The 18,884-nt window shown below is 39.1% G+C and overlaps 1 protein-coding gene across 4 annotated transcripts in view; it reads left to right on the plus strand.

The window, feature by feature from the left end:
* Positions 1 to 11,621, plus strand: part of eif2b3.L (eukaryotic translation initiation factor 2B subunit gamma L homeolog) — a 29,280-nt gene extending 17,659 nt beyond the window's left edge. For all 4 annotated transcript variants that reach the window (XM_041589153.1, XM_041589152.1, XM_041589151.1 and 1 more), the window contains exons 6-12: positions 2,503 to 2,592; positions 2,756 to 2,886; positions 3,089 to 3,279; positions 4,319 to 4,396; positions 5,314 to 5,462; positions 7,764 to 7,867; positions 11,495 to 11,621. In XM_041589153.1, coding sequence (XP_041445087.1) covers positions 2,503 to 2,592; positions 2,756 to 2,886; positions 3,089 to 3,279; positions 4,319 to 4,396; positions 5,314 to 5,462; positions 7,764 to 7,867; positions 11,495 to 11,547 — 796 coding nt within the window. In that variant the 3' untranslated portion in view covers positions 11,548 to 11,621. The remainder of the gene's footprint in view (positions 1 to 2,502; positions 2,593 to 2,755; positions 2,887 to 3,088; positions 3,280 to 4,318; positions 4,397 to 5,313; positions 5,463 to 7,763; positions 7,868 to 11,494) is intronic.
* The last annotated feature ends 7,263 nt before the right edge of the window (positions 11,622 to 18,884 follow it).

Consider the following 18,884-nt stretch of genomic DNA (forward strand, 5'->3'; position numbering starts at 1 on the left):
CCCCCCCCAAAACGATGTAAATGTGTTGATTTTGCAGTATCTGAAATGACAGACTATATGGGGGTCTTCCTTTTGGGGCCCCTGTATGCCACGTGCTTGGGTACACCTATACATATCGGGCATCAAACTGTTCAGAGGACCCTAGGCTTTCATATTTGGGGTGATTTGTCTTGATACCTAAAAGTATGTGGGTAATACGATGCTGCAGGGTAGATATTTTGAGGTGATTTTTGGAAATGTCACCTAAATCACCAAATTTAGGAATGATTTGCGGCTTGGTACTTTGGCGTAGAAAGACATGCATACCCAATTTGAATTCGTGGGAATGTGTACTTTCCGAAAATATATGGTTTTCTGGGGTGAACTTACTGTTTTCTACTTTTGCCCCCCCAAAACAATGTAAATGTGTTGATTTTGCAGTACCTCAAATGACAGACCATATGGGAGTCTTCCTTTTGGGGCCCCTATATGCCACGTGCTTGGGTACACCTATATATATTGGGCATCAAACTGTTCAGAGGACCCTAGGCTTTCATATTTGGGGTGATTTCTCTTGATACCTAAAAGTATGTGGGAAATACGATGCTGCAGGGTAGACATTTTTAAGTGATTTTTGGAAATGTCACCAAAATCACCAAATTTAGGAATGATTTGCGGCTTGGTACTTTGTAGTACAAAGACATGCATACCCAATTTAGATTCGTGGCAATGTGTACTTTCCGAAAATATATGGTTTTCTGGGGTGAACTTACTTTTTTCTACCTTTGCCGCCCCCCAAAACGATGTAAATGTGTTGATTTTGCAGTATCTGAAATGACAGACCATATGGGGTCTTCCTTTTCAGGCCTCTATATGCCACTTGCTTGGGTACACCTATACATATTGGGCATCAAACTGTTCAGAGGACCCTAGGCTTTCATATTTGGGGTGATTTGTCTTGATACCTAAAAGTATGTGGGTAATACGATGCTGCAGGGTAGAAATTTTTAAGTGATTTTTGGAAATGTCGCCAAAATCACCAACTTTAGTAATGGTTTGCCGCTTGGTACTTTGGTGTAGAAAGACATGCATACCCAATTTGGATTCAGGGGAATGTGTACTTTCCGAAAATATATGGTTTTCTGGGGTGAACATACTTTTTTCTACCTTTGCCGCCCCCCAAAACGATGTAAATGTGTTGATTTTGCAGTATCTGAAATGACAGAACAAATGGGGGGTCTTCCTTTTGGGGCCTCCTATGCCACGTGCTTGGGTACATCTATTCATATTGGGCATCAAACTGTTCAGTGGACCCAGGATTTTATATTTGGGGTGTTTTACATTGATACCTAATGATGTGTGGGAGATATGTTGCTGTAGAGTGGAAGCTTTGAGGTCATTTTTCAAAAAATTCACCAATTTCTATAAAACATTATAACTTTAGGAAACAATTGCAACTTGGTGGTTTGGAGTACAAAGATATTTCTACCCATTTTTGATTCACCAGAATCTGTTCTTTCTAGTAATGGGTAGTTTTCTAGGGTAAACCTACTGTTAGCGGAATGTTTGGCCTTGAAATCAAAAGTATGCCGTTTGGGAAGTGTTGCTTTGGAAATTTGGTTGTGTACTGCTTGTAGATTTTGAGCTATACAAGTGAGAAATCTCCATAAAACTATATATATTTGGTATTGTCGCGTTCAGGAGACATAGACCTTTCTAAATCGGCTGTGTTCTCGTACATAAAATGAATGATGTTTCTGATATATGTGATTGTTCTTCGTGCAACATGATTTTTTTCATTTTATTTGACACTTAGAATCCAATATTTTATTAGAGAAGTAGAATTACACCAAAATTCTTGCATATTGTGAAAGTTCAGGTTGTCCTGAAAAAAACAATACATTGTTTTCCTGGGTTAACTAAAAGACCACCCCAGGAAAGGCCCTTAAAGTGAAAGAGTGCAAAATATCTAAAAACTGCTTGGCAGTAGATGTTCGCATCTAGGACAAAACGTCTGGCAGGGAAAGGGTTAAAGGTTAGGCCATGTCTGAAATCTGTGACTGACCAAGCTGCATAGGTCCACTGCATGATTAGACCATTAGTCTAAGGGGCATGTGGCACTACGATATGGCCCACCACAAATGGGTTTTATGTATAAAATGCTTAAAAAACAAGTAGTTTCTCTCCCAGCCCACAATCAAATCTTTATGTTGTTACCTATGGACACGAGTTAATCATGACATTGTTTTTTTTCTTGTATCAACAAATAAGTCTGGAATATGCAGAATCTGAATATGAAGGCTGAATCTAAAAGGTAGACACTCGATTAATAGAGAAAGGGGGCCTTCAAGTTCTCTTCTGGAATAGAAAAGGGTTATTTTATTGCAGTGTTACATTGAACAACTTTTTTTCAGGTTTATATTTTGCACATGCACCAATAGAAATACATATTCATGCTCATTGTAATGGAATGTTAGTGTGCCATAAACTCACAGGAACACACACATCCTCTCTCCCCTGCAGGTACCCTCGGATCCATATTAAAATGGGGATGGTAGATGCACATCTGTACTGCCTGAGGAAATACATAGTGGACTTCTTGCACACCAATGAGTATGTAGCTGTTGGATATCGCTATTTACTCCTTCATGTCTGCTTCTTTCTGATAACTCACTATAAGTATATGTATAAATAAGTAAATGGATGTATGTGATAAAGCCATTATACAGCAAAATCTAATTTTGTGTGCAATTCTGCCATAACTTGTCTTTTGTAGGTCATTTAGCTCCATTCGTAGAGAATTAATCCCCTACCTAGTAAGGAAGCAGTTCTTGTCTGTGTCAAACTCACAGCAAAAAAAAGAAGAGCAGGAAGAGCATAATGGAGGGAAGGAATCTTTGCCTGGTGGTATGAAAATTCTTGATTCACTTTGCCCACCTTTCTGTGGATGCTTGATTGTCAGATATTGCTAAGTATGACAAGAGCATAGACTCTAGAATGTTTTTGTGACAGTATGTAGTATGCCCATGCTCAGGATATACATAAATGACACTGTGTTTCTAAGATAATGCTGTGATTGTAATGTTGTAATCTTTTCTTTTGATAACAGATATCTATAGCTTTATTACTCAAGATAAACTGTTGGACAGAGCACTGGAAATGTCCTGCTGGAATGACCATCGTGGTGACATGCGAGAGCCATACCACGGGAGCAGACTTCGATGTTATGTTCATGTGGCTGGGAATGAGCTGTGTTGCAGGGTCAATAGTCTTGCTATGTATATTGATGCTAACAGACAGGTGAGACTTCAAGCCATACTATTTACATACAGATGCAAGCCCTGTAGCTAATTCGATGGCAGTTATATTCTGTAAGGCAGGGCCGAAAATAAAGAAACTTATGGGGGCTTAGAAAAAAATCACAAGCACACAAAATGAGCAAACAATATTCAGACACTGTGATTATTTGTTTCTATAAGAATACATTTAATTAATTGCTGACAATGTGTATGAAATTAATTAACTAAACAATGGTTGAATCTTGTTAAAAACAAACAAAACTATTAGATGCCCATTAACAAGGATCAGAGCAGATTTTTATCTAGAAGTTAATCTCATTATTTTAGTATTTGCTACTCATAATTCTGCACATTTGTAGATATCAGAAGTCAGCAATGCAAACAATATAATTTTGTCCACTGTTCACTACCTTATGTATGTTCGATACATCTGGAACCTTCCCAGCTTGTGACTTTGTAGCCTAAATTCAAAGAAATCTACTAACTACTTGATGCTAGCAGTATAATCCTAACTCGTAGGGTGTCTGCTTGACTACTAACTTCTCTAGTTGTTTTGCTGGGATGGCAGACTACCCATGCTCTCTGGTCTTATTGCCTGAAAATCACTCTAATCATGTAGGCAATGATGAAAAATATACAGTTATTGGTGCTTCCCATAGATCATTTCTTGTCCCTGTCCCTGTTAACAAATGAATGTGTTTTGACAGTTCTCCAACAGTAGGATGTGGGCCATCTCTTCTTTCACATGGGGACCATAGCTGCAGTTCCCTGTCAGGTCCATGTTGCTGCTGATTGTCTTGCATCCTACACTGCAAAGTGCTGATAGCTGCAGGCTACCCTGCAGAGTGTGGGAAAGCAGCCAGGAGGAGGCAAAATGCCTTTAATGGTACAAGTTTGTTTTAGACCATTTGTATGTAGGGAGTAGAGACAGCAACTTTAAAATACATCTAAAATATACACTCTGAATGCAATCTGCAGAGTGGTAATATTGGTAGTTCTCTCTGAAATGTGCTAATCCTGTTATTCTTCTACTTGCACAGGTACCACGCCTATTGTGTGAGGTGTCTAATGAAGACCCACGTGTCCATCCATCGGCTGTGATCTCTGACAAGCTGATGGTAAGAAATATGGGTTAGGTTATCAGAGTCATGCATTATGATGTAGTGCAGTTTTAAAACCACCATCTTTGTATTGCATGTTTCATATGGTAAGTCACAAAGGTGAAATATCTAAGGCCCGTTGCACACCAGGTTTTTCCACTGGCAGAAAAACACCTGTGACTAGGGTTGCTACCTTTCCTGGAAAAAATACCGGCCTTTCTATATTTTTATGGTTTTTCCTATAAATAACATTGATATCAAGCAACAGTATATCCGGCCAGGCCGGTAAAATACCAGCCAGGTGGCAACCCTACCTGTGACAGCTTGGGCTGACTGCCATATACTTAAATTGCAAAGCCAGAAGTGAATTTTAGTCCCACTTAACACTTAAAGCTGTGTTTTTGGGCTGAAGTCCACTTGTCTTGTGGGTGGGTGATAGGAGGTTGCCATTTACTTTAATGTTAGGCAGAAAAGAAGTGTTAGAAAGTGTTATGCTTTAGAACTCTACATTTAAGGGCAACTACTTAAATGGGCTTAATTATAAAGCTTTGTACAAAGCAGGGCAGATTTTTTTTTCACCATGCATCCCTTTTACAAACATGCATATTTATAATGCAACGTAATGATTTTTATTACAGTTGTGTGTAGCTACTAGTAACAACTTGCTTAATAAGTGGCAAAGTTAAAAACTGGCATAGATACTGCTATTATTGAACAACCTCTGTTGTTCTTGCAATTTTTTAACTTGCAGTTTCATATAACATTGGTCCCATACACTAGAGATTGGCGTTTACGTTTAATAGCGACTACAAAGGCTGTATATCTATCATTTGTGCCGCTTATAATTTTTAGGTAGACAACATAATCCATCTTGTTTCACAAAGCATTTGTGAACATATATAGTCTTCCATAACCTTGATACACTTTTCATTTAGGTGGGTGCCGACAGCATGATTGGAGCACAGACACAGGTAGGGGAGAAGAGTTCTATAAAACGTTCTTTGCTTGGATCCAATTGCACCGTCAAAGATAGAGTGAAGATAACAAACTGCATTGTTATGAATGAAGTCACAGTTCAGGAATGGTGAGTTTGCTTACACACTTTGCACTCTTCCCGAAGCATTGCAGTTTCACCTCATGCCACTAGAGAGAGTCCTGTACAACTGAAATAAAATGACATTTTTCACTCAGACTTGTGTGATGGACAGAAAGTCAATCCCACACAGAGTCCTGGCAGCAGAGGGATATAAATGATTGTATCAGCATTAAACACTTGAAAGCACATTAATGGAGCTAACAGTATTTCACTAGTAAAACAAAAATTATGTAGAATTTTATGTGGCATCATGTCTTTCTCCTTTACATATTTTTTTTACTGAGTGCCCTAAACCAAGTGCCTGCTAGATAGTATGTGTTTTAAGTATGCATCCGCACACGTGTGCTGTTTAGGAATCTACATGCATTGGTGTGTATGCTCTGGTTTGTTTTTAATAAGACACATTTTATTTACATGCAATATGAGAATGAGAAGTCTGCATTTGCTCTTTATCACTTTGCAGCCTCTCTGATCACTTTAGTTCTGTGATTTATGCACTAAACTGCAGGATTAGTTTGTTTATAAGGGGAGTGTGTGTGCGTGTGTTGGGGTGGGGGCAAGACCCATGCTGATACTAGAGGTGTTTCATTCTGTTCTTGTTAGGTGGTCTGGCAGCCTTAACACATAGATCCATGTAATCTTCTCTCTTCCCCTTCCTTTCCTCCTAGCATCTTACTATGCTTATAATTCCTCTTTTCTTTCTTGTCCCCCAGCCCCCCCCCAGGAAGGACACACACATATATATGGCACCACCCCAGCCCTATTAAAAGATCTCGTTCCTAACCACACCCTCCCTTTACCCTTGCTAACCTGTGGGGGGTAGATCATCATTGCCTAATTATTACATAGGAGATTCAAAAGAGCTGTTTTTTTTTCTTTACAACTAGTGAATTTCCCTACAGTTTGGCCTTGGTAAGCCATCCAGCAATTTGCAGTATCAAAATCCACTAGAAAAAAGTTTTACAAAGCCCTCTTTTCCAGCAAGTATAAGGATTGTTTGATACCGCTGCACAGTAAAACATCTATACAGAAAAGCCCAGTATTGTGACACAGTTACGCTTATAGAGCACTAAGAATCGAAGTGGTTTGAAGGTTTAGTTGACCATTACATTTACTTTTATTTCATTTTTAGATTGCCTCAACAGTTTTATATCAAGACAATTATTTTTTTTTTTATTACAGATCGGAAGATAAATAGGAAAGGGCTTGAATAGAAAATAATTAAGAAAAACAATAAAATTGTAGCCAGTTTTTAGGTCCGAAGGTATTTCCCATCTTAATTTAAAACCATCTCCTTCAGCCAAGAATCCCATTTCCCATGATGTATTACATGCTTCTGCGCAGGTCTTTCAGTCATCTGGCTTCTGCTACATTTTCAGAATTCAGAACATGCAGTGCAGAAAAAAGAATGGGACATACATAAAATGGTTTTATTTAGTTAATATTGTTATCCTATAAAGTGCAACCATATTCTACAGAGGTTTATAGAGGTTGTACACCTTCATAACATTTTCTTCCCTAGTGGAGCTTTTAGTAGCATTTACATTTACAAATAACTAGTTGGTTCCAGATAGATCACCAGAGATAACGACTTTCCGATTACTTTCTATTTTCTATGTGTCACCGTTTTTCTAATATTGAAGTATAAAGTGTTATTTTTCACCTTCTAAAGCTGCTCTGGGAGGGGGGGTCACCTACCCTGTAGACTGTTCTAAATTGATGCATTTAGTTGATACATTTCTTATCTTTGTCCCTGCTGAGAATCTCTGGGTTTCATTATAGGTTAGGCAGCTATTGGAATTGATACAATAGTTACTAATACTCCAGAGATGCTCCTGAGAAATGTATCAACTAAATGTTGCAAAATTGTAACAGTTCAGAATCTGCACCTGAATTATGGAGCTGCCAGACTGAAACACCAGAGACAGGGACATTCAACTTAAATTTTGGAAAAACATAAAAAAATAAATAATGGAAAGTAATTGTATGGCTACCTTTACTCTGACTTACCATTCCAAATACTGTTGTCTTGTTTACCTACCCTGTCTACTCTTGCTCCTATTCTGTGTTTTGCTTTACTTGGTGGATATGCTTTCTACTGATATTTTATAGTGGTTTATTATCTGCTATGTATTTATAGTGTTCCCACATATGATATTTACTAATTCACTTTTTTTTCAGTTTCCAGTTCCAGTTCCATTTTTACAAACTCCCTTCCTTTTTTTCTGGCTTGCATTTAATGTTTTTTTTTTTTCATATTGCATTTCTGTTTTCCATTTCTCCTTGCAGCTGTACAATCCAGGGCAGTGTGATCTGTAATAATGCAGTGATAGAGAGTGGCGCAGATATCAAAGACTGCTTAGTTGGGCCCGGTCTACATATAAACAGTAAAGGTAGGTATTGCTGAGCATTTCTTGGATACTGAGACACATGCTTTGTGGGAATGAGACCGCAATGGGAATCATATTAGGTTTTGTTAGACGAAACTATTCGGATTCCAGCAGCAGCCGTAAAATGTACACATGAATGCGTAGGCATAACTAGCATCAACACTTGGGCTGCCCTGATTTGCTGTTAGTTCCCCATTCCTCTTATTAAATGTCTGCTGAATATGAACCAAAATATGGCTTTGTGGAATTAGGGAGCTTATTCTGTCTGAGTTTATAAAACAATGTAGTTAATGCTAATTGCCATTTATCCACACTGAGAAGCACTTAATCTTTCTTTGCCTGATGGAACTGCAACATAATAACTGAAGCTCTGGCATTGAAGGAGTTGAGGCTCTGGTAAAGAATCCTAACACCAATAAAATCCTCTACTCTGGTTCCCACCACAGGGATGCTTGCATGAACGCCTCTGTAATACAGCTAAGTGCTTTGCCATTGAAAAACATTGTTTAAATACAAGCTAGCATTATTGGAACTGTCTAAAGGTTTGTGTCAACACCGTTTGAGCGCTTTCATGGTTGAGCTGATGGACCACCTATGAGCCTAGACTCAACAATCTGACTGGGTCAAGTTCAGTTGGTATACTTACACAGGTGTAGCAGGGATAGGAACAAAAAACAAGAGCGCTGCCAGCTGGAATACTGAACAATGAAAAACACGTGCAATTTCCAATCTGCAGCCCTCCTGCACTTTTTAACTACAGCCCTCAGCTTTTTTCTCTGTGTAGATGTAGTTCAGCAACTACTGAAATATCTGTAAACTAGCCACTTAAAGTACCATATACAAAAAAAAAAAACTTGGCAAGCCCTAGGAATATGGGGGGTCTGTTTTCCAGAATGGTTGGGATATAGGGGTGTTTTTCTAATTGGATCACCATCTTAAGTCTTCGAGAAACATTTAAACTTCAAATAAATCCAATGCACCTTAGTAAAGATCAAATACAAGGTGCCATTTTAGTATTGCAGAGAAAAAAAGGAATAGTTAAACAAAATGTAGAAGTATTTGCTTATTGTTTTTCAATATGAGGTGGCCTTCCTGTAATTCAGACATTTCTGGTTAGTGGGTTTCCAGATGAGAAATCCCATACCTGTATGGGATATATGCATTTATGTTTTTTTTTAATTGTGTTACAGAGAACACAATGGTCAGGGGCGCTTCTATAATGAGGCCGCCTGAGAATCTCGCCTCAGGCGGCAAAATGTCGGTTAGTTGAAGGGGCGGCATTTGGACTGCTGTGCTGGCTGGCCTGGCGTGCTGTGAAGTTAGAAAAAATTTAAATGTGCGCTGCGTGTAATGCGCCTGCACCGGCGACTTTCACCTTGTCATGTCAGTTGACAGTTGTTCCATCCCCTCTTCTACTGCTGCTGACGGGCGGCTGCCTCAGTGCCGCCCTTAACTCCTCCTATGATGTGCCTGTGCGGAGTGCGGAGACGGAGTCAGGCCAGTGCGCATGCGTCACGTGACTTTGTTACGTGCTGGCGCTGCGCTCCGCTGCCTGCTCCCTGTCCCTGCTCACGTGACGCCGGTGACGTCACTATCTCCAGGGTCGCTGGCTGGGTCGCTGGCTTTTGGAGTTTCGACTGCAGGCTGCAGCAGTGCCTGGATTTGTTTTTGGACTAGTGCCTGGGGCGGCTGGCTGGCTGTTGCTGCATCTGTCTAGGGCCTGAGTTTGTTCACAAGAAGTACCAGGTACTGTACTGACTGTACTTACAGAAAAGTTAATAACAAATATTTGTAATAAATAATAGTTGTACTACCCCTGTCTGTTCCACTCCCACTGTGTGTGTGTCATAAAAAAGTCAAGGCTTAAGTTAAAAAAAAGTATAGAAAAGTTAAAAAATAAAAAAAAAATTAGATTTAAAAAAAAAAAAAAAAGATGTATGTTCCCTGGTTAATACATAAAGACGAAATTCAACGTTTTTGTGGAAATTAAGGGGGAAATTTACTAAAAGGCAAAGTGGCTAACGCTAGTGAAAATTCGCCAGCATAATGTAATTTTTGCACTTTGCCTATTTAACGGGTGCTGGCGTAAATTCGCCAGGTGAAGTTGCGCTCTGAAAAAGTGACGTAACTACGCTAATTTGCAGATTTTACTGAACGTTACCTCTTGAGCCAGACTTGACTTTGCCAGCTCAGACCAGGCGACGTTTACATTTTTTGGGGGTACCCTCCTTCCCTCCTACATTTCCTAACATGGCACAGGGGCGTGGCACAGGGGCGTGGCACAGGGGGCGCATTGCCATACTTTCGCCTCAGGCAGCAGAAAGGCCAGAATCACCCCTGACAATGGTGAAGGGAGTAAATCATAGCCTAATTGTTGCTATCCCATATCCCACAGGGGTTTACTTAAATAATCAATTCTTTATTTTGGTTCAATTTGCCTTTTCTTTGTAATAATACTAAGCAAGTACCTTGTACTTGATGGTTACTTAACTAGCATAAATCCATGTCAATGGCAAAACTTTGTCATGCTCCTCTGCATTACAGAACAGCCCCTTATATAGAAAATAAAACATGCCCTGTGTATTCTGGATAATAGATCCCATAGTTGTAACACTACCTTCTCAGAAATATAGGAAATTCATTCATGGAAGTATCCAATACAGCTGTTCTCTTTCCTGATGGATTTAAGGGCTCTTTTTTTCTGTTTGTTTATTCAAATAACCAAGCAGGACTCTTTGGCAAGTACGTTATATTGCCTAAAGTATGTGGACACCCAATCTAATTATTTTAATTGGCTATTTAAGCCACACACATCATCGCTGATGCAGGTGCCATTACATCATGCTCTTACATTCTTGACAATGCATTGCTTCCTACCTTGCAGTAGGATTAGGAAAGTCTTTTTCTCTTTTGGCAGAATAATAACCCTATGCACAATGTAAGATCGGTATAGAATTAGTTTGCAGAGATAGATGTAGAAGAACTTGACTAGCCTGCCCAGAACCCTATATGTAACACAAGTGCTAAACATCTGTCAGATTGAAACACCAACTGCAAGTCAAGACTGATTTCCCAACCTATTGCATGTGAATGAAAACACATCCCATCAACAATGTTGCAACATCTAAAAGAAAGCCTTCCAAGAACAGTAGAAGCTGTTATAGCAGAAAAGGGAGGACCACTTCCTATTAATAGCCTTGGTTTGGCAATGAGACGTTAGACTGATAGAATTTTGCATACTTTTGGCAATGTGGTGTATCATGCCCATAACATTTCCTCTGTGCAAGTTTGCATATATTCCAAAAATTCAGAAAGTAAGATCTCATGGGCGTACTTACCCATGATGCAGTGGCAATAATATAATAATATATATGTAGGTAATACTGTGGCAGAATATATTACAGTAACATAATGTGTTTGAATGCTCACCTATGTAGATATAGATTATCATACCAGGCAAAACTTATTTTGTTATGTGCAGTGTTCCCAGCAGAATCTTGGCATAATCACCAAATCTCAATAATAGCATAATTCCTTATTGTATGGCATCATGAAGAAGGTGTTCTATACATTTATCAATATTGGATTATACATGTAATTACCCACCCTTTCCCATTTCTGTCTCTCCAGCAAAACGAGTCAATGAAATAATCATGGGCAATGAACAGCTGATGGAAATCTAACGAGAAGACCATTCTTCTTCATTTTCTAGCTCTTTCCCTTTCTTATTTATATGAAATAAAATCTGTGGAGCCAACATGACTGCTGCGTTCATGGTAGTTTCAGAAACATTTGGAGCATGTGGTAGAGTTGTAGTAATATAGAGGGTTCATCTTTTCAGTAATGTAAGAGGAATTCTGCACATACCATTGCATCACTGCATAAAGCATAGTTGCACATCAGTTGGAGCTGCCATGTCATGTACCTTAAGATAACCATGCAAGGGCCGATAAAAGCTGCTGATTCTGCCCACCAAGACTGTCAGCAGCCAGGTGTTTGTGTATCTATCCTCCAAACATCCTGGCCAATCAATATCTGGCCAAAAATCATACATACCGTATATACTCGAGTATAAGCTGAGTTTTTTAGCCCCCAAAATATGCTGAAAAACTCTACCTCGGCTTATACTCGGGTCAAGCACAAAAACTGTCTAAGAATAGTATCCAAGAATATTCGCCAGCGTCCAAGAATGGTCGCCGGCATCCAAAAACGAGACGCCGGCACCTCCAATGGGAGCAGAAACCCTAAATTTTTTGATTGAAACTTACCAGAAGCTGCTGCATTTCTCACCCTAGGCTTATACTCGAGTCAATAAGCTTTCCCAGTTTATGGAGGTAAAATGAGGTACCTCGGCTTATACTCGGGACGGCTTATACTCGAGTATATACGGTATATCATTTGGGCAGCTTTGAAGATTCCATAAGGCAAAGCCTGTATTGGCCCTTTGATTCAGTCCTCTACCAACAGGTCTCCATAGTCCCCACTTATGATCTGATTGTTTTCCATTTCGGCCCACAGTGTTGGTGACCAAATCAGGTAAAGATCCAACTGTTTAGTGACCTCACCAGATGAGCGGTTCTTATTATATATGCTCAGTGCTAGATAAAACTAGATGATAAATCTTCTTATGACCACTAGGTGTGTTGCTGCTGTTGTTTATTATGGAGAACTGTCAATCATGTCTCTTAAAGCAGACCTTATGTCAGCTCTAACTTCAGCAGGGTTGCTATAATTTGAGGGATCCTAGTGCTAAAATTACAATTTACTCTGCTATTATGTAAAAAGTGTTTATTTTATTAAGAAAGTGTAGATCACCACATGCTGAAAACAGTTTAACCTTATAGCACTATTCATGTTACTATCATGTTACATCTGAACTGTAGGTGTCATTTGCTAACAGATTTTTGGGAGAAATAAAGTATTCTGAGGCCAAACATTCAAATGTATTAAAATATAATAGGGGAAAACATTTTAACTATCAGCTAAATTGCTAATGCACCCTCAGTTGTTAGTGATTGGTCTGCTGTTGTAGGAGTCCTTTCCAAAAAATAAAATGTATCCTTTTATTGGGGAAACATATATTTTTGAATATATCAAATTCATTTTAAAAGGTGTAGCTTCCTATAGCAGACATTCATAATAATATTGCGCTACACATACACAAACTGCAATTAAAAGATCTGTGCTATTTCCATAGGAATCAACTGAAAGTGAAAATTGCGGGCGACTAACTATAGCACAGAAAAACTGGTTACAATAATCATAACTGTAGCTGTTAGCATAGGAAATTCTATCTGATAGGTACAATCAGTTGCCTGGGATGTATCACCCGTGTAAAGCAGACTTTAGTAACTGTGCACAAATGATATTGCTAAACAGTAGTCAAAAAGATCCAGTTCTATTCTCCAAACCTCTCATCTTTATCTCTAGGACCTCCGCCACCTCTGGCTTTCTGTCTCCTCTCTCCTCCCCCATTTCCTCTGGGCAGTGGCACAATGTAATCAGGGCTTTCTGTTAGGTTTAAATAGTTAATTGTGTTTGAAGAGGAGGGGGACCACCCAATGAGTTACAAATTGGGAGGGTGCAGAAAACAGGAGGCAGAAGGAAGACAGGACATAGGGCAAGCTAATTGGTCATGTATTATATGGTTTGTTTTTTTACCCAGTGTTCGAAATGTTGCATTTACTCAAATTATTAATTTCACCCTTTTACTTATTTAAAGCTTTCTGCAGTAATAATATCCATAGCTCTTGTCACAGGCAGCCGGAAACATTAAAGTATCCGGAAATCCGGACACAATGGAGTAATACAGTTGTGTGTGGGTGGTCAGTGCCAAAGTATACGGCCTGATAAAAATGCATTGGTGACATTTATGTTTACTGGGTCAGTGGAAGGTGCAGCAGCTCAGTATCACTAAGGCTACTAGGGCTGAGGTCTTCCTAGAACGAGCAGGGAATTCGGATTTAGGGTATTGACAATTAGATGTTAAATAGGTGGGTGGCAAAGAATGGAGGCTGCAGGGCAGACATAAAGAGTACACAGGAACCATTGCAGGAATTGGAACCTGGATAACACAGGCGTGAAGAACAGCTTCTCACAAAGGACCTTGGAGCCAGCAACTGGGCAGAGCAAGGTGCACATTTGACTAGTTTTTACTCTTGTAAAAGAGAAATAATGTGCAGATGATTTATCACCCTTGCAAGTTAAAATCTGAACAACTTTCCACCAAGTGGATTCTTTTTCCTTGCAAAATGCATCCCTAACTGGACTATAAAATCCCAGGAATTTGGAGCCAAAACTAGGGCAGTGTTAGCTATTGCACATAAGTTCTCTATATTTTGTGTCCTTTCTTCATCATTAAATGGATGGGTCTAAAATAAATAATTAAGGAATACTAGCAATGTTTTCACCAGCCATATAGTATAATTGGTTTAAGTCCCCCAAAAGACTTTGTCCCTCTGATCCAGTTAACCCCAGGGAAAGTAGTTTCCCCACATATTAATACTGAGCATCTGGACCCTTTTGCTGGCTCTTATTGCTTCTGGGCTTCCTAGCAGCTTCTGGATCTGCTGTCAGTATTGTTACACCCATGAAACTTAAACTGGCCACACATGAAGCAGAATGTTTAGACCACTTTGTGTGAAGCATAATTCAGTGTATGGAGACCTCAGGCAGCTATTCTTAGTGAGAGAGAGCGAGCATCCTGACAGCAGATGACCAGCCATCAAGGTTTGTGGGAGGTTGCAGTTTGAGAACAAACAGTGGCAGGCATACCATATAGAAAATCTTTCCTTTCAATCTGTACTCACCCTGTAGCCAGCTTTATAATGCTCAGTGGAAAGAACATTAGAAGTAGCATCACATCAAAGGGCTCATTAGGTAACCCCGTGCAAATTGCCTAAAACCTGTCCCCTTTCCTCACATTTTACCCACAATGCAACATTCTTTTCCAGCATTCCACTGTAATCTCAGACAAGGCAACATTCTTACCTAGTGTTACCTGCACCCAGTGTGCACCCATTTTTTTAAATATGGCACACGTTGCAATTTGCATTAATGTCTTCCAGAGTATAACAAATGGCAATTTAAGTTTTGAGCAATTCAACACAAATGGAGCTCTTTACCAGTCCCTTCCTTGTTCATGGGTGTGCACTGAGTTTCTTATGTATTAAAACCAATGTTATGCACTAGTATAGAGAAGAGGAATATATATATATATATATATATATATATATATATATATATATATATATATATATATATACACATATATAAATATATATATACACATATATATATATATACACACATATATATATATATATATATATATACATATATATATATACATACACACACACACACACACACCAAGCACAATTATGAACACGGGTTTTATTGGTCTCAGTAAAATAAACCCCCAGATCTCACATTTGAACTTGTCAGACTGGTAGAAGAGTTGGTATGCAGTGGCTAGGAAGATGCACCTTGAAACAAAAACAAGTAGTGAGTGTAAGTAAGTACAGCAAAGAGAGCGACCACATATATCCAGGTTCATCTCATTTTGCATCCCCAAGCCTTGCCATATGATTTTAAGACATTTGGTAGAGTATGAAGGTAACACAGGTCAGCATAGAATATGGGGTGTGCACTATGACCTTTTTGGGTTTTGCATAGGAGATCAAAACTGCAGCTTGTCTTAATGCGTTAATGCAAATATAAGGGTCGGTGACTGCCCATGTATCAGTCAGCAATGGTGTGTGTTATGCAAGAGATGTTTGTAGCTTTTGTTTGGGCTGCTGTTTCACCCTAACATTATATATCAGTGTGAGGTTCCTAAGATCTTATGAGATGCATTGCAATTGGTCTCCTTTTCTAAATATTGCATTTCTTTTTTGTACCATTTGCTGTTTAATTCTTTCAACATTTTAAATTTTAAAATGCCATCTGGTTGGTCAGTGACATATCAGAAATTTATTTCAACTTCAATTTCCCTTTTAAAGCTAGAAATTCCTGAGGATAAAGAAGTGTATGTTTCTTATACTATATTAGTTGCGTTAAATGGGTGTACCATACATTGCACAGTATAAGCATAACAAAACGTACTTAGTATTGTGTTCTAATTGGGTCCTGTTGGTGAATGAACTCAACAAGTCAGACGCTTGGTTGTAAGCAGATTTGCTCTACTTTTTTGTTAGCAAACATTGTACTGGCTTATTTGGTAACTTCCTGGGAGACATTCCCGAACCTGGCACATTTTTCTGTTGGAACCAATAAAAGATGAAGAGTGGTGCAAACAGTTCCCTCAGTGTCTTGCCACCTGCTACCCCCCCACTCCACCCCTTCCTTTTAAACAAAACAAAAAATGCATCAACAAAAGAACTGAAAAATCTTAAAGGGACCATTCATCAGAGTGACAAAAGAGGGACGTAATACATTATTATAATTAGTCTTGGGTGGTACAACTTAGCCTTTTAACCAGTTTGTTGCCGAACAACCCTGAACCGTAAGCCTCCTGGCCAGTGGAGTTCATCTCATGTATAAGAGTCTCTGCTTTATGGCAGGAGAAACATAACTGTACCAACAAGAACCACTTCTACTTCTACTGCACTGAGAAAATAATGCCTTTAATAAAAACAGAAATCTCAAAATATTTAATAGATTTCAGAGAAATTTAGTAATTAGCTGAAATAAGCATGTTACTTCTATTATTACTCTTTCTTCTGCTAATCCAGCCTTGAAATCATAACCATTATAATGATGTGATTCCAGCAAGACTAAAGAGGTACAAGGTTCCCCATAGCAAAATCATTTTAGAGCCCTCTAACCTTTGGGAATTAGACTTTTTTATGGACTACTTATCAGTCAGCGACCCCCTTATACTTTTGGAGTTCCCCAACAGTAACATTTGTGTCAAAATCCACTGTGTGGGCGCACTCAGCGTAGTGCCTCTAGGTTCAGACACAGGAAAGGCATAGATGAGAGTGGAAGGGCTGTTTCTTAGCCTGCTCTTATATGCAGGTATGGTTGCCACCTGGCCGGTATAAATGATGCTTGATGTTATTAATAGGAAAAAACGGCAAGAATATAGGAAGGCCGGTATTTTTTTCCAGAAAAGGTGGCAACCCTATATGCAGGTTGAAAAACATCCCAGTGGAGCACTAGCCTAATTTTAGTACCTGAGTGTACAAAGTTTAAGCTGCATAATGTTAAGATATTGCATCTGTTGTTTGGGAAGTGGCAGATACTTTGTCACCTTGTCATCTTCCATAAGCAGACATTGCCTTCAAGTGTATGCCCTCCACTGATTATGATTTTGTAAGGTACATAAGCCCTACCAGCAAGATAGTAGTTATTCCAAGTCGGACAGCTGAATGTTCTCATTTTTTCCACCTGCGTTTTTATTCCAATTCGGCCCTACATGTGCACTGTGTGTGTGCATTTACAGGACTGTAATTGTTAAAATTGTGGGGTCGAATTTGAATTATAACATGGGCTCCCAATGAGTTATACCTGGGCCCAGAGCCTGAGAATGGTAGGCCTCATCTATTCAGATTCTGGGCCCAGGTGTAACTCAGTGGGCACATTACAAGAACTCTTAATTAAAAGAAAAGTAATATGCTTAATAAAAACCTCAGTTAAAAGTGCTTGCATCCAGGATGTTTAGGATATGGAATATATGGATAGGCATATCTGAGAGAAAGAGGATTAAAGCACAAAAAATGGGGCCATGACCATATTTTGAACTGCTGCCAATGGAACTTTAATATAATCATTTTATCTGGGTACTAAGGATGCATAAATCCACATTCATTATGGATTTCAGCCGAATTTGAACCTTTTTTTTTTTTATCTGAACCCTATACAACAGTAACAATATGCTGCTCATTTCCGGTTGCAGATCAGGAATTTCCAGCACTGCCGAGGGTTCGGATTACGTTTAGTTTTCAGCTGAAGTCATTTCCCAGGCCGAACCCATGAAAGGCTTGTTTGGTGCATCCCTACTGGGTACCAGGTCTGGACTGAGAATCAAAATAGGCCCTGGCATTTTAAGTACACAAAGGGCCAATGAGCCCACACAGAGGCCTGAGCAGCCCCCACCAGCCCACTAAATACTGACTTTTTATGGCACCTTATAGCAGCTCCTCTGGCATTTGCCAGAATCCACAGATTGCCAGTCCGGGCCTGTTGGGTACCCCCCAAGCAAGTAATAAGGGTGACACAAAATAATTAATAATGCAGGGTGCTTCTGCCATTAAGCAATAAAAGTCCTACATCTACTGTTCAATACCCATTTAACCACAGTGCAAATATGTTTGTGCACATCTCCTAAGCATGATCTTTCTCCTTTTATTTAAAGGGATGCTATCATCACATAAAAAACATTTAACAAAATTCCATTTAATAGCTAATTATACACTTGGTTGTAGAAGGTTGTAGAAGTGAGCTCATTATTTAAAAAAAAGTCTGGCAGTGCTGGGAGATCCCTTTTTGAAAAGTTATTTAATTGCAAAATTCACTGTCTTATCTGCAGCTTTGATACTGTTTTATTCCATAACCCTAAATGCACTAGGTGTAACTGCAATAACATTTGAAAGATGTAGAAATAGCCAACAGTAGACATACTCATATCACACGAAAGATGCTGTAGTAAGCACCACTACAGTCAGGTATTAAAGGAAAATGAAATTTAAACTAAAGAATTAGGCTAGAAATGTTGTACATTATGTTATGAGCTTCTGTACCAACCCGAGGCAACCACAGCCCTTTAGCAGGGAAGATCTGTGCCTTCAAAGATGCTCCAGTAGCTCCCCATCTTCTTTTCACTGCACATGCTCTGTGCTGCTGTGAGTTACTGAGCTTAGGGACTGATCAAAATTCATTTTTAGGGTTTAGTTCTCCTTTAAAGTGAATAGGAGATAGCAGGTAGAGTCAGGTGCATCCTCAAAGACTGACAATGGCCAAAAGCAAATGCCCCTTCTGCTAGTAGTATTGAAAAAAGGAATTATAATTTTTATTA

The sequence above is a fragment of the Xenopus laevis genome, chromosome 4L, assembly GCF_017654675.1.
Source record: "Xenopus laevis strain J_2021 chromosome 4L, Xenopus_laevis_v10.1, whole genome shotgun sequence".
In the NCBI taxonomy this organism is placed as follows: Eukaryota; Metazoa; Chordata; class Amphibia; order Anura; family Pipidae; genus Xenopus; species Xenopus laevis.